This window comes from Pocillopora damicornis, chromosome 10 (assembly GCF_964200805.1).
Source record: "Pocillopora damicornis chromosome 10, jaPocDami1.2, whole genome shotgun sequence".
In the NCBI taxonomy this organism is placed as follows: Eukaryota; Metazoa; Cnidaria; class Anthozoa; order Scleractinia; family Pocilloporidae; genus Pocillopora; species Pocillopora damicornis.
In genome coordinates this window covers 629,112-654,086 of record NC_142679.1, presented here as the reverse complement: position 1 = coordinate 654,086, position 24,975 = coordinate 629,112, and the positions used below count along the sequence as shown (strand labels likewise).

Sequence of the window (24,975 nt, the reverse complement as noted above, 5' to 3'; positions counted from 1 at the left end):
TACGATTTACAACTAATTAAAGCTTGGTGATTACTTACTCTGCGAAAATGCAATGATACACGAGTTGTCAATTGCTATAGAAAAGTAACTCAGCACTGCACCAAAGAAAAGTGAAAAGTTTATTAACAGGAGAAATAAAAGATAAAAAATATTCCGATTTCTCTGATCTTCCCTATCCATTTTGAATCAGTTTACAGTCTTGAATTTTCTTTCTATTGTTATAATAGTTTTAGCCTAAATTTCCAACTCTCTGTCTATAACGTAATTTTTACAACTATAGTTTTACATATGCAAGACTTTAAAACGTTTTTTAGCGAAAGAAATTTCAGAGAAGTTTTTTTAACAGACTTAAATTAAATAAAATAATTTGGTGAAAATTATTTATATACTTTTTATTTTCTCTAAAGGTTTTAATGTTTCCTCTTGTGTGTATCTCTCCACACGGTAAATGTATAACATGTACATTTGGTGGTAACTTGATGGGTATGTTCTATATGCAGTTTTGTATGAATACAACGTCTTCTCTGTCACGAATTTCTATACTTCTTCTTGGTTACCGGAGTCATCACTCTGAAGGTTAGCATACTCACTCTGAAACGGAAAAAGATGAACAAATCAACTAAAAAAGAGCAAGGTAGAACAAAGTTGAACATAGAGTTTGTTGTCCATTCACTAGTTAGCCGTTCAACCGAAGAGACTGTCAATGAGTACAATTACTGCGGTAAACAGAGACAACCCAAAGAGGAAAATCGTTCTGTACAAGCAAATAAAATGAAAATGAGGAAAGTTTCATTCTGGACGTGAATACATACCTTGTATTCTAAGCTTAAGATCTTTTCCAGTTGTTCTACAATACATGCAAACGTGGGCCTCTTTAATGGATTTTCTTGCCAACAGGACTTCATCAACTTATACCTACAAATACAACTAGAGATTAGTCAAATCCTAATCTGTCTGTTAACAACATTTCAGGAAATTGACTGCTTGAAAATGACCAAGGTCGAGAAGACGCTACAGATAGTTCTCTAACCCACCGTTGATTGGAACAATTTAGAGGACAAGGCATCCGGTTACCAGACGATAGCCACGTAATGAGGGCCTCTATTGCACATATATCAGGGTAAGGAATCTCACCTGATAGGATAATATGTAAGTGTTAAAGTCAAGAAATGGTTGCATTCGTTTCCTTGTGCAAAGTTGTCTTTTTGTTTTGTTCTTTTTTTTTTTTTTCAGAACTAAGAGCCTTAAAATGGAACGAGGCCGATACTCATAAACAACCATCTAAACAACGCACGTTTCCTACTGTATGACCAAAATCTTACATCAAAGAATTTTTCTCGAGCTGGAACAAAGCGAGCAATTTGAAAGGCACATCTAAGAACATTCATGCACAACAATGAAATACACAGTCTCGCCATATTATCTATTCGATGGGAGTGACATTAATTTTGACGACATGCATAAAAATAATTTCAGTTTGATTTCAAAGGAACAATTGGTATGTAATATCTTCTAAAAATTGTTTACACAAACTTACCATAAGTAAAAATTTCCCACAACAAAATCCCAAACGACCATCTATCATTAAGAAAAAAATTGTATAATTGAGTTATTTTACCTATTAAAATAATTGCGACTCTAATTAACTACAAAAGAATTCTACGAGAGTCCACCATCAATTGCGGCGAACAGTTCCATAAAGCTAACCTGACGCAGTTTGTCCCATAATTCAAACACTACGTTTTTAGTTATTACTTTGTATTTCACATGGGAGGAACTGTTCATTCTGAGAAGACGCTTATTTAAATGGTCTCACCCCCCCCCCCCCCAAAAAAAAATCAAAGTGCTCTGTGAGCAAACTCGTGAATTGACACATGATTTTGACACATGATGTTTAATGTTATCTGGTTTAGGGAATTTTGTGGTTGATTGTCATATCTAGAGTACGAGCAGTAGTTCAGTGTTCGCTAATGTAGCAAAGAAACAAAGTAACGTTGGGATACGAAGGCATTACAATTGAAATAATCATGCTATTACAAGCAAGGTGGATGATGTCATGTGTTTTAAACGTCTATCATTTTTGTTTCTGGTTCAAAAGAAAAGGTTGGAAGTAAATGTGGGTGAAAAGTGAAATTTACTGTCTTTCGTTGTAAATATTAGAAAATCAAGGCAATACTGTCTTAATGAAAACATTAACGATTCCCTCTTTATCAAATCAGACAAACTGGAACGAGTTTTGAGTGATATAACTAAGCCAAGCCTGCCACCGTCATTTTGGATCTCCGCCTGGGTAGATTTAAGTCACGTGCTAGGCAACGTATAATCAATAACAAGATAGAATTTCATTTCAGGCCTATTTATCAATTTTGTGGTGTGTAACTTTCGCATTTTAGTACGTTGTATGTATGTTGAATCTTCAAATTGTCTTGAAACTTAAAAGAAAATTGTTCTTTAAAAATTCACTGAAAATCGGTAGCTAAAATTGTTTGTTTAGGTGTTATCTGATTTTCGTGTTGACTTGTAATTTCGTCAGTTGCCGGCATCTTTTGTTGCTTCACACAGGAAAAACACACGCGACGAAACGTAATGATCAATTTTGTCCACAATCTCACGCCATAACAGAAAAAGCTTCTGAACATCTGTAAACTTCGAGCGCTTCGCAGTAAGTAATATTTTCAATGAATCTTCCGATTGTTTTCGAGTTCAAGGATTGTAAATTACAATTTTATGAAAAACGAAGGTTGTTCTGTTATTTCAGTGTGAATCCTTGCATGCCTGCCAGTCGCTGGCGCCGCTTGTTGAAACTAAAACGAAAAAAAAACTCTTTTAAGATTATCATTGGCTTCTTTTTCACCCCACCACTATTCTTAGCAACAAAGGTCGCCATTTCTTCTGTTTACTGCTCGCTAAAAACTATCAAATGCACTCAAAAGCCTAAAATCTAAAAAAGTTTACAGGAATCGACCAATCGAGCGAGCGAGCGAGCGAGCGAGCGAGCGAGCGAGCGAGCGAGCGAATGCCATTCCCCACATGGTATCTATAACTCGCTCTTGCGCATGCGCGCAATTCACGAGTTAAAAAGGGTTATAAACAACAATAAAAACAAAACTGTACGATAGAAAGCTTGTCCAAAAGGTTTTGATAGCAGCTCTGTTAATTAGTAATCATTTTCCCAATTAGCTTGTCTTCAAACTGAAACAGGGCTAGCGCGAATGCACCATTTCGTGAATTTGGATAATGTAAGTAATGTAATGTTGTCTCGCAATGATATAAAGTTACATGTAGATTCGATTACATTGGATAAAAAAACAAACGAACAAAGAAAGGAGAGTGATCGACCAGACTTATACCTACAATTATATGGTACGTTCCCTTTTTGAGAGTGGTGTCCACAGAAAACGGTAGGGGTAGGGGAGTCTGCTTTTTCGAAAAGGGTGCTGATTCGATATTTTGTTATAAAAACTTTCAAAGCGCGTAAGACATCAAAATTATCATAAACTTACACATCGCTTTTGGAGGTGTAAACCCCACATTTTAATGATTCTAAAGAAGACCACCTCCATGGAACTCCGCCCTGACAAAACAAAGATACATTAAAATGTAGAAACAATGTTTTATCATTTCAAGGTTTTTAAAACTAAAAATTTTCTAACCGTTTATTTGTTTAAGATCTAAACTTCCAACCGCGCTCAGCTATTAGGACGCTACCTTACAAAAGCTGGAAAAAGCTTTCTAATAGTAGCTGTTGAAGAGAGTACAGATATGCTGAGTTAAAAAGATTAGTGAAACGATAAGCGTCGACCTCTACATATCTTATAAATGTACTCACATCAGAAGTCTTGGTGTAAATGCCTCTATCTGAAATGTCTCTCGCTAATCCGAAGTCTCCTACTTTTGCTACCTTGTTTTTACCAATGAAAACATTTCTCGCCGCAAGGTCGCGATGAATGTACTGATGAAGAGAAAGACACACGTGTCAACAGATTTATGATTCACACGCAGGCACTTGACGAAATGAAAAGTGAGGGATCAAAAAAGCGACAAGCCTCCATTGCGTGTTCAAAAAAAGCACTGTTTCGCTTCCTCATACTTGCTGTGAATCACACTAGTAAAATTTAGATTTCTATGGAAATGTGATGCTCTATTTTCGCTTCCACTGAGTCTATATTAGCTTGTGGTAACTATTAATACCCTTTTCTTGCTTCACTGTGTCACCATCATGAGCAAACTTCTAGCATTTCCTAACATTGCCCTGATGTCTTTTTGTGATTTTCATTTATTTTCCTGATAGAAGAAAGACTCTGTGAAGTGAACAGCACACAACACAGTGAACTGCCCAAGGCTTGGGCCTTGTCGTCCTGATCTTGTATCAAACGCCACCACAGGCTTGCTAAAATAAAAGTTCACCCCCTATGAGTAAATTTTATTCTTAGTTAACCTTTGTCGTACCTTTCTTTCTTCCAAATGTTGCATTCCAAAGGCCACCTGAAGAGAAACTTGCAACAGCTCTCGCTCAGTTAGCCCACAGTTTAAGTTCTCATATTGGTTTTGCCCCCCATTACGAGGTTTAGACCTCAACAGACTTTCAAGGGTACCTCCAGATACCAGCTCTGTTATTAGCAGAATATTATCTGAGGGTTAAAAACATAGATCTGTTGAACTTCAAACTCGTGAGCCAAATTCGAGTGTTAGTTTCCATAAAACAAACACACTGAAAAACACACTGAAAAACAACATTTGTTTGTACTTTCCCTGAAGGGATCACAGCTCAATTTGCAAGTACTTAGCTTGTTTTCTGCTTCAAAAAGTGGTTATATTCATCTATTTGATTACAATTGCGTTAATTGTATCTTAGGTATTTACAATGATGATAAAAGGGGAAAACGTAAAGTCCGGTGCAATAAGTACAAGTAGTACTACATTCTGTTGAATGAAAGGAGTCCAGCCAAAAATATATTGTATATCGTATATCGTGACTCAGCGTTTTTCTCCCAGATCGTGCTTGGAAAAAAGGACAAAATACCTTCTTGAGTGCAGGCACCAATAAAACTGACTATGTTTGGATGTCTTCCAGCCTGCTTCAGCATCTTTATTTCATTAAGTAGGTCGTCCTTGTTGCACCTTGAGAACGTAACTAAACCACGTGACAAGATTAAAAATAAATAAATAAAAAATAAGAACGATATATCATATAAACACACAAACAAACTCTTGTTGTTTTTAGGACTGAATCATTGTGGAAATCTAGACATTGTTCCCTTGTGAAGGATTTCCATGAGGTTGTGTTGGAACTAAGGAGTACGCCTCTAAAAAATTGAAACAAAGCTCTGTCTGTTACACGTAAGAACAAACAATAGATATGGAAAATAAGACAAGTCGTTATCAGTTTCTTACCTTTAGACTGTTTCACTGCCACCTCTTTACCACGATAAAGCCCTTTTTTAACGATTCCAAATTCTCCTTTTCCGAGCACTTTATCAAGGATTTTTAGCTCATCCAATTCGATTTGCCAGGTGTTCTTGTTCTCCAGATGCATCTCGGGAATGCTCTCTCTGCTCTCTGCGCTATTATAACCACTGTCTTTACTTGTTACATTGTCTTGCGTAGTTCCTAAGTTTTCTGCCATTGTCATGCATAAACAGTTCATCTGCTTTTCTGTGCTATCTTTTTTGGCGGGTTTTGGTGGTCTTTCTGGACGGAAATTGTCTGAACCGTTTCGCTCTGAGCTCCACTTTGTACCATGGAAACATTTTTTATTAGGATTCTCAACCCATATTTCCGTTAACAATGAATACCCGACAGGATTGACCGAGGTACTCGGAGGCAAAGTTTCAGGCTCTATATCTGGTACTAGAGACGTCTCAATATGGTTCGAGTTGTTCGTAGTTTTGCATTCTTCTTGCAAACGTAATGGCGCGGTTGAGCCATGGGATGAGGACCTATCATGTAGTGGTATTACTTCCAAAAGATATTCACTTGCATTGGCAGAAGTAGGACTTTCATTGTCCCTTCTCTACATCCAAGAAAAAAAAAAGTCCTTTTTGATATTGGGTGGGATTTGAAGTTTAAAATGACATTAAACATTTATCTATAGTGATTCTCCTCCAGAAAATTAAGCAAAGAAGCTGTACTTGTACTCTGCCTGGATTTTGACAGTTAGCAGATGTAAGACATTACGCATCTTTTGGCGCTTGGCAAGTGGTGCTTGGAATTGTTAATCTCAAAGTCTACACATTACTCTTTATCACAAACAGTGATTATCTCAACAAAGTTCTGCCAAGTATGCTTGAAGCGGAGAGGATAAACATAGCTTGGCATCAACATCTGAATTAAGCCGAAATGTCTGAAAACGAAATATTTGTGGAACACCAATTCTCTCATTTTCTAATACTGTCTTTCATGCCTCCGGGTTTGCCCCATCCCCCCTCCCACCGCCCCCTCCTCATCACAATTGTCAAGTAAAAAGTTACACTAGAGGTTGATGACAGATGCACATACAGTATGCTAGTGGGTGCATGTCGGTATGATTTTGCAGATGGAGAGGCGTTCTTCGACAGTACTTTACCGACATTTGCAAGCATGCCAGGGTGTCTTCTGAATAAACAAGAGAAAGAGGACAAGCAGAAAGGGGGGGAGGTAACGAACACCCTTTGACCCCTCCGCCCTAGTCCCTTAAGACCTAGCTGTAGTTATCCGCACAAAGAACCCAAGATCAAATGTGTAAAAAAAAATGTTACAAATTCGTTACTCACCCGTCGAGCTCCTCGACGAAACCACAGAAAACTTCCAATGCTTAAAATTACCAAAGCCGAGATGACACTGGGTACCACGACTGCGATCATGCTTTGTTCTGAACTTCCACTGGCGTTTAAAAATTTGCGTGGTTCCGGTGTACTAAAAACTGAAGAGGAATACATAGACGTGCTATACGTCAGTTTTCAAAGTTTCAAATTTGTTTTTCATGCATTTTGTATTACATTTGCTGGATCTGGTTGACAGCTATTAACATTCTTTTATGAAATGAATAGAAGATTTTATGAGAATCAGCTGAAAAGCAAACACACAAAGAAACGAATAATACAACATTATGTTAAGAAATGAACGAAACATTTTACAGGAATCAGTTGAAAAGCAACCACAAACAAACGAATAATACAACATTTTTGCTAAAAAAAAATATCTGCTACCCCTTCTGACCCCTAAGAGTGACTTGCGTCTAATTTCTTCTTACAATATTTTTCAAGTCAAACATTAAGATCAAGTGAAGGAATGAAATGATCATCAACTGGAGAAGCCCTTGATTGTTAAACAAATTCTCCTTTTTAGCATCTTAGAAAAGGTATAGAGAACAGTGTTGATAATATGCATATTGATATTAGGGTGTGACGGGTTAAAACAGGTTTTCTTTGCAAATACTTACTAGCAGTTTCTGGAGAGTAATTGGTTCCTCCTCCTTGTGATGTCTCATTTGCAGAATTCTTGTTGCTCACACACTGGTCTTTGCCATAATCACTGCAGTTTTTTGTTGTATTAGGCCCAGGGACAATACCCTGGTAAGTTGGAGCTTCCGTTGTCTCTGCAGGTAGTACATCTAGAGAGGAGGAAGGTGGAGCACTTGACTTTGAGAGTCAGTTTTTAAGATTACTTTTAGTCCACAGCAACCATGCATACCCTTTCAACTACTGACAGCACTATAAGTTAGATAACTTCATTACAGAGTCCACAACATTATCATATCACATACAGCTGTTTTGAGAAAGGTTGGAGGAAAAAACAGTAAAAGTGTGTGTGTGACAACTTTGAAAGATACTTTTGATAGTTTCAGGTTACAATTTATTGACCTCACCATTTCAGGAAAATGTGAGAAAACATCACTGTAAGGACAAAACACTGTAGGTTTCATGAATTATTTCATATTTCTTTGACTTGTAGAAATGTAAAAAATTATTGATTACTGGATACCCAGAATTTAACTTTCAAGATTGTTTTGTGCTCTTTCAGGTTTTCAAAAAGGTTTCTCAAAAAAGCTGTATACATGTATCGATTGTTAAGGGATGGTATATTTAAACTTTCAGCTACTACATTCCTTATCACACCTGTTAAACATATCCTCCTTAAACTCAATGTCAATGTTCTATGAAAATGAGAAATCTGGACCTCCTGTAAAAAACTCAAGACTAGGAGGGAGCAGGGTATTTAAAAAAAACTTGATGAGAGTTTGTGTCCCAGCTATTGTTCAATGCTTTGCCCCCCCTCTCTAACACTCTGGTAGACATCAATTTTATTACAGGTGGTTCATATTCCTGAGGAATAACTTAACAGTTAGGTGTTGACTGATGTTTGGTTGACATATTATCATTTTGTTTTCTCGGTTCAATTGTTCAGGTTGTTTCTTTAAAGCATGGCAGTGTTCTTCAATGTTATCCATGTGCTCTGTGTGGTTTAATAACCAATACTTTTATTTATTACTAGTTGGTGATATTCCAATATAATATTACTGCAACTGCTCATTTTATAGATGATTATAATCACACTATTAAAATTAATCTTTCTTACCATCAATATCAATTTCATAGTGTTTAATACTGCAGTGACGATCAGAAGTACTTGCTTTGCAAGTGTAGTTACCCAGCACCTTTGATGTCAGGGAGTCAATAACCAAAGAACATGTCAGAGAGGTCACTGGTAAACCCATGCAATATTTATGTTTAACCTCATTTCCATTATAAAACCAGTAAATTGAAATTGGCTTGGAATCATACTTGTGCGAATAGACCTCATTTTCCCGTGCAATGCAAGTGACATTGACAGGTTTGCGAAGACGCAATTCACTGGCTGTTATTTCAATGATAGGTTCAGCTTGAGGAGAGGTAAAAAGAAAAAGCAGTCAAATTAAATGAAATAAAAAAGTGAAGAGGCATCTTCCCATAAAAGAAGAGCTTGGATTGTTACAAATATTCATAATTGAGAAAAGAAATATATTTAGAACAATATTGCTTGGGTTATTATTACAGCACACTCTGATCAGTAGAGGATTACATCACATCTTACTATAATCACCTCGCACCAGGTGATTATAGCAGGGTCACTAAATTTCAAAGTGGCTGCCTCACATTTTGTCACTGATTTCAAGGAAGTGATAAGCTCAATAAAAGGAAATTCAATTGGGAAGAGCACAAAATATGCTACTGCCTTTGGCAGAACACTTTTCAAAAGAAAGATATGAAGTTTTTGCTGATTGAATTTCCCTGAACTTGCTCAAACTTTTAGCTCATCTTGATACAAGTAATCATCACAATTGTGACAAACTATGCACAATGCTTCTTTTATTTACAGAATTTTCCACAGAATTCAAAAGCACCTGAGCAGATTTTCAAAACTAAAACAATTATGCACTTCAGGCTCAGTGAATATTGTTAAATAATCCTCTCAGCTTTGTCTTAGGGGTAATTCAACTGTACTCTCTAATTGCCTACAGTGAAAAGTTGTTATTAACCTTTCAAAAACGGACAGTGTATGCTAATGTATGATGAATATAACACAGTGAAAGAAACATTTTTCTTTGCCATTCATAACATAATTTCTCATGTCTAAATAAGGATAAAAACTTACTTTTCCTTGGCTTATAATGACAGACTTGGCACATGATGGAAGGGAAGATTACTGAGGCAGCAGCAACTAATATTAGCATATACTGTGTTGTGCTTTCTACCCATGGTTTGTTGGCTTCCATCTCTTGAGCAAAGCATTACAGTCCAGGAAAGTTGGGCCAGTCCTTGGTTCAAAGAATCTGTGCTAAAAATAAACATTTAAAGATGCAAGCTGGTGGGAGGCAAACAAAAGTGTGGGTGAAGAGTCAAGCTGTACTCTAGCAAGGGGTATATGAAATTTAGAGACAGAGTTAAGGATAGAAAATTTGCCACCTCTACATTTAAAAACTCCTTAACTATGCCCACTCTTCCCATCTCCAACCAAGGTTAGTAATAAGTAGAGTTCAGCCACACAATAACATCTGGAAGATAATGACATCATTTCAGTGAATGATGATACAAATTGGATTATATATATATTATTCGTCTGAAGTACAAAGCTGAAACATTAAGCTTTGATTCACGATTCACAGAGAAACTGTAGCCTCCTTCTGTTGTGCAAATATGCTCAGATATTTGTGGAAGAATATTACCAGTTGCAAAAATCGAAAACATTTCCAAAACTTAAGGAAAATATGAGCTGTCATAATATGTCTTAATTTGACTTTCATAGAAGATTCAATAGTTTTGTTCAATTGAATATGAATTCTTTAGTCAGATTGCTTTTTTCCATATTTGAAAGTATCCAACCAGAATGATAGTCAAATATTGTGGGTTTGATCATTATAGGTTGTCATATTGACTGTAGTGTAAGGTGTGGTAATCAGTTGAACATCTTTTAACTTCCTATGCTTGGTTGACACCAACATTTATTTTATGCGATTTTTGTTGTTCTTGGTATTGTTGTTATCATTGTTTTTTTGGTGATCAATAATTTGTAGTTAAAAGTACACATAAAACTGTTGAGCAGGTTTCAGGGGCCATTAACTGTGAATTTGTTGTACACCAGTTTCTAGTGGCAAATAGTTATTGCCATATGATAGGGTTTGTTTGTTTGTCAGTTTCCTCATTGAACCAACAGCTCACTAAAGGCTTAAGGCTGTCAGCTTACTTTCAATTGACTTACTGTTTTGCTGTCAACCTCAAATGAGGGATAATCTTGTCCATCAATCATATGCTAAAGCTTTCAGTATTCTTGGATTGCCTATATATTGCTTGTGCCCCAATACTTGTGTACAGCCTGATATTTATTTGTCTCATAAGAAAATTCTTGAGGCTCTCAAAATTAAATACTGGTAACTATGATGAAAAATAGTGTGTCAGGGAGGGGGAGAGAGAGATGAAGTGTCTTAAATGAGTCTAATTGGCAAAAAGCAGACTTTTTTTTAATGTAATGAGAGATGAATGGTGAAGGAGACATTCAGCTTTCCACAACCTATTTGTGAAATTAATTGATGTCAAGTTATGAATTCTGTATCTGTATTTGACCAATTTGGTTATTAGGCCTGAAACACAGTCATTCCCCCAGAGTTGCTTTGAACTTTCCACCGAGACAGACCTGACAAACCTTGTTATTGTAGCATTTCTCTTGTGAATACTTCAGAAACCTATTTTGTTATTCTTTCTGAGAAATCAGCTGCTGATTTTCAGTGACGCGGAACGGCTGGTGCAGGAGGGCGTTACTTGGAATGGTATTTTACAGACTCGTAAAGCGCTTTTTCCGTGAATCACGAGGTTTGAATAAACTAAAGCTTTCAGTTTCTTCCTGTCCTAAAATATTGTTCAAAGGAGAGCAAGGGACCTGACAAATTGTAAACAGCAACAGATTTCGTTTTCTTTCAGTAGAAGAAATTTGTTGTAAATATATTTAAACAAAGTGTGCTTAATTTTATTACAGATTTGTCAGGCTGTTATACCGCTCTCTACTAATCACGAATTAAAAGTATCGCAAACAGGAACTTAAACTGAATTATTAAAAATTCTTCGGACCCGCTGTCATAATTTACGATACTGGTAGCCGGCCTTTTTACCTCTTTCGTATGAAAATGTCGGAGAGAGCGAAGAGATCCTCAAACCTTCTTATTATTAGCTTGGAACCGGATAAAGTTTGGGACTAACCTTTTGAGTGAGTCAACAGCTCTAAAATAGCCCTGCTAGGAGTAGATTCAGTAGTTTCTCGATCAATTCACAACACTCCTCACGATGCGTCGATGTGTAGGTTTAAATATGTAGAAGTCTTGAAACGCTTTGTCCCTTTGCGCGCTTACAAATCAATAAATAAGCAGTAACAAGCTCAAATAGGCGTTGTTCGGTGAACCTCATTGTTAATATTTTCCTCAAGAAGACGTTTTATTGTCGTCCGGTTTCGTTTTCTTTCCTGAAATGTCTCAGACGCTACAGAGTTGCACGGTAAGGGGTTTGTCCCGTCATTTCCGTTTTCAATCATCAATCAAAACTGCACGCAAAATTACTTCATGTAACAGTAGTTAAAGGTCGTGAATAATTGGAATGCTTCCTAATTTAAGACCTATTGTGTAGAGTTTTCTTCGACACTACCCGTCTTTTCACTGGGAAATTTTCTTGAGAAGTGACACAATATATTGTCTTGGAGAAAGGTTGCTTTATGGTTCGATTCCGGGAAATGTAACACAAGGGAATAATCTAATTGTTTTCAGGTTGTGCGAGGTTATATTTAGCTGAAGGTGCTTTACGTCAAATTGACGTTTGTCATTGTTCTAAGTTAATGTTAGATGTCAGTAGTTCTGAGTAACACTTTAGCCACCACAGCATTTACTTATAAATGTTGTGGATGATGCGAAATAAATATCAAATCAAGTGGAATAATTCAAATAGACCTTGAGTCAGTAAGTACTTTTGATAAAACTCAAGCAGTCAGTTACGAGGTTAGCGTTACAAGCGGAAAAAATCAATTCAATTCAGGCACTGAATTCTGGGAAAGAGAACAAAGAAACTTTTTTCCCTTTTAGTTGCCGGCTTCCACGAACAATATCACGTACGAAATCCAATTTATCTGAGCCAGAGAACGAAAACTTCGATGGAAAATGAGTTTTCATGCACGACGTACATACTACCAAGAATCCTAGAAATGTAGAGCGTTACAAGTTTTAAATACTTAGAAGACGTGTAAAACAACTAAATGTTTTCTCGGTTTGTCTTCTTATTGTTCCGCCCTCACGACAGATGAATTGACCGGAAAGGTCTACGTAATACAAAAATTTTTAAGATTTTTACACAATTCGTTTCAGAGTACGTACTGTGCGTGCTATATCATGGCAGTGAAACAAGGATTGCAAGTAATAAATAACTCCATAGAATTACGCAAAATCGTGCTAAATAAGTATTGCAATAAAAAATTCAGACAGTGTCAAAAATAACGAGAGCATAGTTTCAAGTTAACCGTCTGTTGGGGCAGAGGTCTGTTTGGGTCTGGAGTGCGACCGCGACCACAAACACGAACACCGCTAACACGAGTTTCTGTGCGGCTTTCCACTTGAAAGATCGCATAGACCATCATTCATACCAGTGATATCTCATCGCTTCTTAGCAATGACACCGAGAAACAGTTCGGCTACATGATGAGATTAATAGAAGATGATATTTGAAGAGAAGACAAACGGATGCCACAAAGATACGATAGCGTGAATGCATTTGATCCTATAGAAATGAGAATATGAAAATACTCATGGTTGCCAAAGGTTAGGAAAATGTCAGGAAAGAATAAATTACTTCCAGGTCAGGGAAAAGTCAGGGAATTTTTACTCTGAGTCGGGGAAAAAATACATCTTCAAAAGAAGTCAGGGAAAACTTAAATTTCAAGTGATCTTGTGTTGGCCTTTTTCTCAGTGTAGATGATGTCACATTACGTTTTGTTATGTTATGTTACTTGTGCACATTGCTTAGTACAATTGACAGATTCCTGACCAGCAAATGATTTCCCTTCGTAATACAAGTTCGGTTTGGCTTGTGAATGAAATCATAAATTTTCTTTTTCTTTTAGGCATTTTCAGGAAAGAAAACGAAACCGGACGACAATAAAACGTCCTCTTAAGGAAAATATTAACAATGGGGTTCAGCGAACAACGCTTATTTGAGTTTGTTACTGCTTATTTCTTGATTGGTAAGCGCACAAAGGGACAAAGCGTTTCAAGACTTCTACATATTTAAACATACATTTCAACGCATCGTGAGGAGTGTTGTGGATTGACCGAGAAACTACTGAATCTACTTCTAACAGGGCTGTTTTTAATTAAAGCTGGTGACTCATTCAAAACGTTAATCTCAAACTTTATCCGGTTCTAAGATAATAATAAGGTTTGAGGATCTGTCCTATCTCTCTGGCACTTTCACATGAAAGAAGTATTCGCTGTGGCACTGCTCAAGGAAAGAAAATATGAATATTGGAACAAAAGTTCCGTGACAGTACATGGCTTTCCGATATTTCCGCAAACTAGAAAACTAATTTTCATTGTTTTCTATCATTCTAAACTCTTTGGTACATTTCACGGACATGAAAAGTGTTCGATTGGTAGAATATTGTTTAATTAAATTGAACTATAGGCTAATGTAGAGTTTCAGAGGAAATCAATCCTTTTTCCATGCACGTCAAAGAAAATTTATCGTCATTTCTCTTGTCCTCTTTGACTTGGCTCTTGTGTATTGACGAGGAAAGTTTTCAGCTGTGAGGGAGGACCATGCATTTGAAGAAAACAAGATTCTCATTTCAAAATAATTTCCCAATTAGCGAACATGAGCCTCGACCTCATGTACTCGATCGAGTTTAGCAGGTGCACCCTTGAATACATCAAACGTTAGTCTCTTCTTCAGGGGCGACGCGTGATCGACAAGCTGCAAAGCAGACTTATCAAACGGTGGCCATTGCAAACCAATCAAGATATTAATTCTTCGCAACTTCTGCCCTTAACTCGCCTTCTTTCGCTTGCGTAGTATTATATCACCCTTTTCTATTCCTGTACCCTCCCTCCCTTTCTCTTTTCTTTCTGTTGTTAGTTGAAGTAGAAATTGAATTCAAGTGTTGGAAAGTTTACATTTCTTTTATTTAAAGCTGCATCATGCTTGTATTCTATTTTATTCTACCTTACAAACGGAGGGAAATGAATGTCTATCTCGTAGGCTTGAAAACGTCGAATTAACTCTTTAGTAGCTGGATTATTCCATCGAATCTGCTGAGTCTGTTACAAAACATGGCTAACATATGCCTCTAAAGATTATGATAAAATGGCAAAGTGGGGAAAAGCCGTGATCTTTATTGGGCTCAGAAGCCAGTTTTATTCACAAGGGAGTTACTGAACTTGAACAACTCTTTTTAAAATAAACAGAGCTTGAGGGTTGGGATAGTCGAGGTCAGCATTTTTCACCAATGTTGCTTTTCCAGTGTGATCGCAACCCAGGTATAGGTTCTTATCGTTCTTGTTTTGGAACATGGTGTAACTCCAGTAGTAAAGGGGCAAAAAGATACATTTATCGTCGAGTGGCACTCCAATTTGTACCTCCTGTTAAGGTAGAAAACTAGCAAATCCAACCTTATTCTCTGTTTTTTTAAGTTAGACTTTTACTAATCATAGAGATGACAGAAGAAGTAATCAAAACTTTAAGTGGAACCATTTTCCTTGTAAATTATTTGATAATAAGTTATCAGTTTCAACATAAAACGTGGTTGTTACAGATAAAAAAATCAAGGCCCGGCGGGATACGAACCCGTGCCTCTAAGCATCTATCGAGGTCAAAACATGTGTAGTTGTGACACGGATGTTAGTAACGTAAAGTTAAGCTGGGTCCAAACATTAAGATGGAATAATTACAACAGACCAACTTTCATTGGTGAGATTGTAGCACAATGTCAGTCAGTCAGTCAGTCAGTCAGTCAGTCAGTCAGTTGGTCAGTCAGTCAGTTGGTCAGTCAGTCAGCCCGGCCGTCAGTCGGTCAGACAGTCATTCAGTCGGTCGGTGAGTCAGCTAGTAAGTCAGTCAGTCAGTCAATCGGTCATTCAGTTAGTCAGTCGATTGGTTATTTAGGCAGTTGGCTGTTCAGTCGGTCAGTCGGTCAGTCGGTCAGTCGGTCAGTCGGTCAGTCAGTCAGTCAGTCAGTCAGTGGGTCATTCAATCAGTCGATCATTCAGTCAGTCGGTCATTCAGTTAGTCAGTCGATTGGTCGGTCGGTCAATCTTTAGAAACAGGACGTAAGGTGCTAAGGGAACTGTAGTGTTCGTCGATGGGGTGGGAGTATCATATGAGTTGATAATGTGAATTGGCCCCGTAAAGAGTTCTTAAACTTAAAGCTGTTACTTACTGTGGAGGTAATGTCCTGTCCTTCTGCATTTCCAGTCAGTACATAGTCCTTTCTATCTGAACTATTTTTAAACTGAAGCGCCACGTAGAAGGTCAAAATTCTTGTTTCATCAATAGCTTTCATAACAGCTTAAGGAAGTGAAGAAAAAAACATTTGTAATGACCAACTGTTTGCTGACATGGATAGGATTCAATGGATTACTTGAGCATGTACATGTGTTAAGTCAAAGGGGAGTTTAGTTAAACAGGCCGAGGAATGTCAGACTATAGTAATGAAGATGACAGTAATGATAGAAATGATGTAATAATGTCAATGATAATTATTATAATGAGAATGTGTAGATAGGGAAAATTAAAACGACAACGAGAACGGAGACAGTGACGATGACGACGACTATGGTAATGGTGATGGTGATGATGATGATGGTTTCCTAATCATGTCCTTGTTCTTGCTAAAAAGTCGTGACGTCAAACTTACTGTTAATTCCTCCGTTGAAATTTCCTTTGCAATTCACTATATTAGTCTGCGAATCACGTTCAATGCAACCATCGTTTATCTTGCTGACTGGGCTCCAAAGTTGGTATGTGGTATTTTTTTTGATTGGATGAGGCCTTAAAAACATCGGCGAACCCGGCCCCACATCATATATTGGAAACCATGAATACATCACGTGACAATGGGGCCACAATCGGGGCCACTGTTGGGGTTCCATGTCTTGTTGAATCTCAGCGGAAGATATTTGTGCAGCCTAGGGAGGAATTTGGCAAAATATTTTTAATTAGTGCTTAAAGTAAAAGTTTAAAATAAACGTTAACAAGTATTAATAGTATATCAATCATTTGCCACATGTAACCGTCTCTATTTTATCCAAGGAAATAAAAGACGTTTTAGTGACTTTCTGTCAGTATCACACTATCTTCACGCTTTATTTACTGATTGAGAGATAATACACGAGATACACCCAGAAAAGAGATGAGAATCCAAAATTATTGGATCAAAACTGGAAATTATACATTGGATTTTGCTACGCCGAGACAAAAATATCTCGGCATTCCTAAGGTAGATCAAACACACTTCACTAATCCTTGTGTATTATATTTATCAGTGAACGAGCTAAATGTGTTCAATACAAATAAATAATAACAGGTTCGCACTCATTCATGAGCCAATTGACGGTCTGATGGGACATGGATGGTTTTTTTGCCGTTCATGCCTGTTTTGACACAGTTTTCTAGATGTTAGTTATTTTCCTTCTTACTTTAGGTACATTTACTGCATGTTTATCGTCGATAAAATAATATGTACTTATTGACTTCATAGGAGAGACGTAAGGGTAAATATTTGGCTGAGGTCATGAAGAATCAAATATTCTCTCTTTTTGCCCGGACCTAACTCGTTCAATATCATACGACCGCCACGTTATGTCTTTTTACATTTGCTTCCTGCCTTTTGCATCGTGCATTGCCGTACGTGAGTAATTTCTAGGACCCTCCCGCACCATCTCGTACGGCCCTCTTACGGGGATTTTTTAAAATCTTTCAATAAAAGCCTTTGCACGCGCAGATGCTTCCGAAAAGATAAATCAAGTTAAAAGAACGTCAATTTCAGGTCTTCTGACACAATGTTGCTTCACTAGAACATCTCATGAGGTACCCTGCAAATGAGCAGTATTTTATTCATTTTTTTTTTAACTTTCCATGCCTATAGGCTCCTGTTTCTGGCTATTCGGCCGTACTGAACTGAGATTAAGGACATTACTGTAAAACGTGTATACCTTGTTCTCGTTCTTTAGAATGACTATGGCTTTCAGCTTGTCATTTTCTTCCAACCCTAGGTCATGTTTGACTTCCACATATTCATTGAAGTTGTGATCAAATTTCTGAAATTTAACATTCCCCGGAGCAACATCTTCTGAGAGAATATCAGAGAAGGCCCTTAGGAAATGATGACGAAAGGTTTTCAAATCGTCTCCCTTCTTAAAGCGTATAATGCGCTTAGATTCCCCAAAGGTCACTAGAGCTTCAAGTTTACTCTCCTTTCCATTGCTCAATTTCCTGTGAGGCAAAAAAAGTTTGTTTGAAAAGTTTGGTAAGATAATTGTCAGTAGCGTAAGACTTTCGCGTACCCCAGTCCTATTCAGATAACCACTTTCGTTGAATTTCTCTTATTGAAAAGAAGTGACATGGAAAGGAGATGAAAGGAATATGAAAAAAAGGGTATGATTGCAGATACAGGCAAACCGTTACACGGGTATGATTACGCAATCTCCATCCCAAGGACCGTTCACCATCCGTCGCCGTGTTTTAGAACCAAAACAATGAAAGGTCAGCCACATTTAAGGAAAAAATTTCGAGGGGAACTGATCTTTTTAATTAATTGCTAATCGCAAATCATAACTTTGCAGCGCGCCTATCGATCGCGAGCTATCCAGTTATACATTCTGAAGAAATGTGTTGGGACTCTTATGCAGTGCAATCGCATAAGAGTCCCAAGGTAAGAAAGATAGCTTGTAGTTGTCGAAGTCGGATCTAAAGATTACATGGATGTGTGTGACTAAACTTGGCAATTTGTACGACAGTGTCTCTCTTATCTCGATACTGTTGTGAAACCATTCCCAACTTAAGTTTTTGGACGCAGGAACTGTTGGCGGAGACTAAGTCCTTGTATTGGTTTCAACCTTGAATTGAGCCTGCTGAACAGGAAACTTAATTTTTTTTACGATCCCTTAAAGACGCCAAAGTGAAACACGTTTTATTCTAAGAGTGAGTTAATCATTAGAGACATTAGGCATATTCGAGACATTCAACAGAACCTTTTCAACGAACAATCGTTCTTCTAAGACTCCCTTCCCTCCTCCCCCCTCCCCCACGTACGCGAATCAAAAGAAATAAAGAAATAGGGACCTTAATATACCCCGATTCCGTTAGACGGCTTTTACCGGTAGCCGTACGCGTGAAATGTGGCGGGAAGATCAACTCAAGTAACCCGGACTAAACATGGGAGGACTGGGAATAACTTCTTGACTTTTGGTAAACATGGCGGCTTTTTGGCCACGTAAGTTTGATAAAGTTCACAAAAATGGTTGGTACAATATTGTCTGCCAAAGGAATTTTTCGACTTCGAACCAGTCTCCACCATTCGTTGCTTCCAGTGACCAGTCAGCTGGTTTTCGGTAAATTTTTCTTGGTATAACACCGATTAGGCAGCACAAATTGACTTACACTTTCGTTCTTTTGACTTTTACACTTTTCTGAACGTCTTTTGCTGTTCTTCTCAGCTTCCCCGTCTTTCCCGTAAGTAACCACGCGTTAAATGCCATCTACCCTGGATAAACGGCTAGGTTATCTTGTAGTGAGATGATGTCATTACCAAATATGGTCAAATATGGCGCCCTACCCGTACCCGGTGCGGGTCGGGGTATCTTAAGGCTTTGTTTTGTTTAGAATCACGGGGTTTAGTTTCTTAATCATCTTGGATACGAGAAAGAATGTTTGAAGATCAGTATTATTTTTGAGCCTAATCAGGAGCCCATCATGGCTCCTGGCTTAATACAATAGCAGGATTTTTCTTATTTTCCGCCAGAAAGATTATTTATAGCCACTTGATTTACCTCTTCAGAACCGGAATTCCATCGTGGTGACGCAATGATTTGTTTCCATATAGGGTTCCTAAGGCCCTGGCACCCTGAAACACCCAAGATTTCCGTGTAACAACTGCCATACTACTGTGGAAGTTTCAGAAGAACTGTCGGTAACAAATCATATAGCGATACCAAATAAGCACATCTGATCAATGATCATAATTATGGTAAAATTCGCCTAAAAGACACTCCAGATACATTTATTTCTACAACAGACCTTGAATCCAGTATAACCAATAGTTTACAACGACTTGCACGACGTTGGTGCCTTATTTATGGGAGTGTTGTGGTAAATAAGCAGTTACGCGACAAAAAAAATTATAGCGAAACTTGCAGAGCGTGGACAATCAGAACGTGAAAGTTAACATTTGCACTTTGAAAACCAGAGAAGCGAATTTTACGAAACACTTGTTGCCATCCCACTCTGCCCGCCGGGTTTTTTCGGTGACAGTTTTTCTTAGAGGTGGGTTAAAGCTTACTTAAGGTTACATTAATTTCTTTCGCTTAAAGAAAAGGAAATCACATGCGATAAGCCCTCAGACCTCAGACAACGAGATTCATTACAGTTCATTGAGCTGATCCTCTTATGCAACCTGGTTGAATCTCGCTCGTAAGAAAAACTCACGAGAAAGACGAACTGACGCTGGAAGAGCTTGAAGAGCACAAGGAAAAGTTAACGGTAAGTATGATTCCCTTCAATCAATAAAACATCGCCATCTTTAACTCGGGTTTATCTTTCTTTTAAAGGGAACCGGTTAGACATTACTGATTTGTCTCACTTTCCTTTATTCCCTATATAAACACGAGGAGAAACTGGACAGAAATTATAACCTGTGTTAAGGTAGCCTTCAGAATAAGCGTCATTTTCTGCTTTTTTAGACGAGTGGAGTCACACACGAGAAGAGGGGCGCGAGTCTCACCCTTCGAGCGCGTATCGCTCCTCGTGTCTCACTTGATCGTGCATAATGGAGCACCGGAGAAATAAAGAACAGTTCCTGAGGCCGCATAAGTTTTTGCATTCGTTTTCAGCTCCTTCTCACTTGGTGCATGGTATACCCCAGACGTACACTTCGTAATAATTACGAAGTTATGTTTATACGAAGTTATGGTTATACGAAGCTCTCAACCGCCTCATGGATAAAATAATGACTGATAACACTAACACTGAGATCTTTACGCAAAAATGTCCAATCCCAACTTAAATCTGACGTGTGTAATGGTAGCTGGAAGAAGACGTTTTGCAATGTTTGTTAGCGCATATGTGTACTTACTCTTCTTTATTCGTTGTTTTCCGGGATACTCTAACAAGCGAGGTCGGTTGGGCACAGCGCATTCTGAAATACGAGTTGGTCTGCTACGTTTAAATAGCTGTAGTTGTAAATAACTTGACAGGAAGCTATTGACCCATTTCTGACCCAATTTCCGACGCCGACATTGCTCGCGTGCTTATTGATTTGTCATGGAAACAGTTGGGCCCCAACAGAAGTTTTCTAGTTTGCGGAAATATCGGAAAGCCATGTACTGTCACGGAACTTTTGTTCCAATATTCATATTTTCTTTCCTTGAGCAGTACCACAGCGAATACTTCTTTCATGTGAAAGTGCCAGAGAGATAGGACAGATCCTCAAACCTTATTATATTATCTTAGAACCGGATAAAGTTTGAGATTAACGTTTTGAATGAGTCACCAGCTTTAATTAAAAACAGCCCTGTTAGAAGTAGATTCAGTAGTTTCTCGGTCAATCCACAACACTCCTCACGATGCGTTGAAATGTATGTTTAAATATGTAGAAGTCTTGAAACGCTTTGTCCCTTTGTGCGCTTACCAATCAAGAAATAAGCAGTAACAAACTCAAATAAGCGTTGTTCGCTGAACCCCATTGTTAATATTTTCCTTAAGAGGACGTTTTATTGTCGTCCGGTTTCGTTTTCTTTCCTGAAAATGCCTCATGCGTTACAGCTGCGTTGCACGGTCCGGGGTTTGTCTCTCAGAACTGTACTCATTTTTACCTCATGTAGATACAGTAGTTAGAGGTCGTGAATAATTGAAATGCTTCCCTCATTTGTGTAGAGTTTTCTTCGGCACAACCCGTCTTTTCACCGGGAAATTTTCTTGAGAGGTAACAAAATATACTGTCTTGGAGAAGGGTTGCTTTATAGTTCGATTCCGGGAAAGATAACACAAGGGAATGTTCCAATCTTTTTAAGGTTATGCGGGGTCATATTTAGCTGTAGGTGATTTACGTCAAATTTTACGTTGATGAGTGTTTAGATGTCAGTACATTCACCGAATGGTTACTTATAAATGTTGTAGATGATCACTAACTTTTGCGAAATAGATATCAAATTTAGTGGGATAAATCAAATAAACATTGAAGCAGTAAGTAAGTACTGTATTGTCTTATTATTGTTCCGCACTCACGACAGATGAATTGACCGGAAAGGTCTACGAATTGCAAAAATTGTTGAGAATTCGTCCAAGATTATGTACTGTGTGTGCTATATCATGGCAGTGCAACAAGGATTGCAAGTAATAAATAACTCCATAGAATCACGCAAAATTATGCTAATGAAGTAATGCAATAAAAAAATCAGACAAAGTCATAAATAACGAGAGCATAGTTTCAAGTTAACCGTCTGTTGGGGCAGAGGTCTGTTTGGGTCTGGAGTGCGACTGCGACCACAAACGCGAACACCGCTAACGCGAGTTTCTGCGCGGCTTTCCAGTGGAAAGATCGAGCAAACCACCATTTATACCAGTGATATCTCTCTCTTCTTCGAAGTATTTGACAATAAAAATCTGCGATAATATATTATAAAGCATAACACGACGTTTCGACGTTTCCAGAACGTCATTATCAAGTAAACTAAAATAATAAAATCGAGTACAATTATTTTAGTTATTATTATTATTATTATTATTATTATTATTATTTTAGTTTACTTTTTTTGATAATGACGTTCTGGAAACGTCGAAACGTCGTGTTATGCTTTATAATATTTTATCGCAGATTTTTATTGTCAAATGCTTTACCAAATCTTTACTTATTCGAATTCTTCGAAGTAACACCGAGAAACAGTTGGACTACATGATGGGATTGATAGAAGATGATATTTGAAGAGGAGACAAACAGATGCCACAAAGATACAATAGGGCGTAAATGCATTTGATCAGTATAGAAATGAGAATATGAAAATTGATTTTTTCACAACTTCAAACGACTTGAAGGTAAATATATGGTTGAAATACCAGCACAGTGTGGGAAAGCCAGTTGAAGTCAATAAGAGGGATGTCTTACCCTATCCATTACATCATTTAGGACGAATAATTTGCATTTTTGCAGAAAGCCATCCAAAGATCCTACCCCTTACCACCAGTGTCAAAAGAATCAAGGATTAGATGAAGGGGGAGGGGGGAGGACTAAAGGGTACAAGTGACATCCCCCCTGAGGATTAGAAGTGTTCGTATGACTATGAATCTCTCTGGTCGTAGGAAGTCCCACTTCGATTGACTTACAACCACAGGCCGAAATTGTTTTGGAGTAAAATCCTTAACGAGACAAAAAATTATTTACACTGAACAAATTAGTGGATATACTCATGGTTGCCATAGGTTAGGGAAATGTCAGAAAAGAATGAGTTACTTCCAGGTCAGGGAAAAGTCAGGGAATTTTACTCTGAGTCGGGGAAAAATACATCTTCAAAAGAAGTCAGGGAAAACTTAAATTTCAAGTAATCTTGTGTTGGCCTTGTAAGCCGTGTTCTCAGTGTAGATGATGTCACATTACTTTTTGTTATGTTATGTTACTTGTACACATTGCTTAGTACAGTTGACAGATTCCTGACCAGCAAATCATTTCCCTGCAAGTTCGGTTTGGCTTGTGAATGAAATCATAAATTTTCTTTTCTTTTTATTTCCATTGTTTTCTATCATTTTAAACTCTTTGGTATATTTCACGGACATGAAAGGTGTTCGATTGGTAGAATATTGTTTAATTAAATTGAACGATAGACTGATGTAGAATTTCAGAGGAAATCAATCCTTTTTCCACGCACATCAAAGAAAATTTATCGTCATTTCTCTTGTCCTCTTTGACTTGGCTCCTGTGTATTGACGAGGAAAGTTTTCAGCTGTGAGGGAGGACCATGCATTTGAAGAAAACAAGATTCTCATTTCAAAATAATTTCCCAATTAGCGAACATGAGCCTCGACCTCATGTACTCGATCGAGTTTAACAGGTGTACCCTTGAGTACATCAAACGTTAGTCTCTTCTTTGGGGGCGGCGCGTGACATCCCCTAGACAATCTGCAAAGCAGACTTACTAGTGATAGGTGGCCATTGCAGACTAATCTTCAAATTAACTCTTCGCACTTCCTTCATTGTTTTCTATCATTTTAAACTCTTTGGTATATTTCACGGACATGAAAGGTGTTCGATTGGTAAAATATTGTTTAATTAAATTGAACGATAGACTGATGTAGAATTTCAGAGGAAATCAATCCTTTTTCCATGCACGTCAAAGAAAATTTATCGTCATTTCTCTTGTCCTCTTTGACTTGGCTCTTGTGTATTGACGAGGAAAGTTTTCAGCTGTGAGGGAGGACCATGCATTTGAAGAAAACAAGATTCTCATTTCAAAATAATTTCCCAATTAGCGAACATGAGCCTCGACCTCATGTACTCCGTCGAGTTTAGCAGGTGCACCCTTGAATACATCAAACGTTAGTCTCTTCTTTGGGGGCGGCGCGTGACATCCCCTAGACAATCTGCAAAGCAGACTTACTAGTGATAGGTGGCCATTGCAGACTAATCTTCAAAGTAACTCTTCGCACTTCCTTCATTGTTTTCTATCATTTTAAACTCTTTGGTATATTTCACGGACATGAAAGGTGTTCGATTGGTAAAATATTGTTTAATTAAATTGAACGATAGACTGATGTAGAATTTCAGAGGAAATCAATCCTTTTTCCATGCACGTCAAAGAAAATTTATCGTCATTTCTCTTGTCCTCTTTGACTTGGCTCTTGTGTATTGACGAGGAAAGTTTTCAGCTGTGAGGGAGGACCATGCATTTGAAGAAAACAAGATTCTCATTTCAAAATAATTTCCCAATTAGCGAACATGAGCCTCGACCTCATGTACTCCGTCGAGTTTAGCAGGTGCACCCTTGAATACATCAAACGTTAGCCTCTTCTTCGGGGGCGGCGCGTGACATCCCCTAGACAAGCTGCAAAGCAGACTTATCAAACGGTGGCCATTGCAAACCAATCAAGATTTTAATTAATCGCACCTTCTGCCTTTAACTCGCCTTCTTTCGCTTGCGTAGTATTATATCGCCCTTTTCTATTCCTGTACCCTCCCCTCCCTTTCTCTTTTCTTTCTGTTGTTAGCTGAAGTAGAAATTGAATTCAAGCG

The 24,975-nt window shown here is 37.8% G+C and overlaps 2 protein-coding genes and 1 long non-coding RNA gene across 12 annotated transcripts; 1 reads left to right on the top strand and 2 right to left on the bottom strand.

Moving 5' to 3' along the window:
- Positions 1–96: 96 nt before the first annotated feature.
- LOC113685932 (fibroblast growth factor receptor 2) lies at positions 97–12,253 on the bottom strand. 8 transcript variants are annotated; one of them, XM_027203516.2, is made up of 14 exons: positions 11,709–12,253; positions 9,613–9,795; positions 8,557–8,859; positions 7,421–7,591; positions 6,753–6,901; positions 5,395–6,013; positions 5,024–5,134; positions 4,450–4,631; positions 3,830–3,952; positions 3,504–3,574; positions 1,538–1,578; positions 1,035–1,134; positions 813–915; positions 97–591 (listed from the first exon to the last, which is right to left on the bottom strand). In XM_027203516.2, the coding sequence occupies exons 2-14, from the start codon at positions 9,731–9,733 to the stop codon at positions 538–540; spliced, it is 2,148 nt and encodes a 715-aa protein (XP_027059317.2). In that variant the 5' UTR covers positions 9,734–9,795; positions 11,709–12,253; the 3' UTR covers positions 97–537. The 8 variants fall into 8 exon arrangements, 4 of the variants coding, with proteins under 4 accessions (XP_027059317.2, XP_027059319.2, XP_027059320.2 ...); XM_027203518.2 differs by having other exon boundaries at positions 9,613–9,790; positions 11,709–12,248; XM_027203519.2 differs by having other exon boundaries at positions 8,763–8,859; positions 11,709–12,042.
- Positions 12,254–12,844: 591 nt separating this feature from the next.
- On the top strand, positions 12,845–14,233 carry LOC149038361 (uncharacterized). The gene is made up of 2 exons (XR_016180391.1): positions 12,845–13,306; positions 13,609–14,233. It is a non-coding gene; the product is annotated as an uncharacterized LOC149038361 (long non-coding RNA).
- A 410-nt stretch (positions 14,234–14,643) lies between these two features.
- LOC113685936 (uncharacterized) lies at positions 14,644–20,954 on the bottom strand. Of its 3 annotated transcripts, none has more exons than XM_027203525.2 (6): positions 20,830–20,954; positions 19,529–19,662; positions 17,693–17,972; positions 16,396–16,666; positions 15,919–16,046; positions 14,644–15,121 (listed from the first exon to the last, which is right to left on the bottom strand). In XM_027203525.2, the coding sequence occupies exons 2-6, from the start codon at positions 19,636–19,638 to the stop codon at positions 14,912–14,914; spliced, it is 999 nt and encodes a 332-aa protein (XP_027059326.2). In that variant the 5' UTR covers positions 19,639–19,662; positions 20,830–20,954; the 3' UTR covers positions 14,644–14,911. The 3 variants fall into 3 exon arrangements, with proteins under 3 accessions (XP_027059326.2, XP_089040829.1, XP_089040828.1); XM_089184703.1 differs by lacking the exon at positions 20,830–20,954 and adding an exon at positions 19,140–19,242 and having other exon boundaries at positions 19,529–19,632; XM_089184702.1 differs by lacking the exons at positions 19,529–19,662; positions 20,830–20,954 and adding an exon at positions 19,140–19,371.
- Between the last annotated feature and the right edge of the window lie 4,021 nt (positions 20,955–24,975).

What these genes read in the sequence shown, in the direction of transcription:
- LOC113685936 (XM_027203525.2), bottom strand. Translation starts at nt 19,638, where the DNA reads ATGGCAGTTGTTACACGGAAATCTTGGGTGTTTCAGGGTGCCAGGGCC. An exon ending in GGAATTCCGGTTCTGAAGAG is followed by an intron (nt 17,973 to 19,528) that starts GTAAATCAAGTG and finishes TTTGCCTCACAG; the next exon opens with GAAATTGAGCAATGGAAAGG. An exon ending in GACAGGACATTACCTCCACA is followed by an intron (nt 15,122 to 15,918) that starts GTAAGTAACAGC and finishes CTACCTTAACAG; the next exon opens with GAGGTACAAATTGGAGTGCC.
- LOC113685932 (XM_027203516.2), bottom strand. Translation starts at nt 9,733, where the DNA reads ATGGAAGCCAACAAACCATGGGTAGAAAGCACAACACAGTATATGCTA. An exon ending in CTAAATTGTTCCAATCAACG is followed by an intron (nt 916 to 1,034) that starts GTGGGTTAGAGA and finishes TTGTATTTGTAG; the next exon opens with GTATAAGTTGATGAAGTCCT. An exon ending in TCTTAAGCTTAGAATACAAG is followed by an intron (nt 592 to 812) that starts GTATGTATTCAC and finishes TTTCCGTTTCAG; the next exon opens with AGTGAGTATGCTAACCTTCA.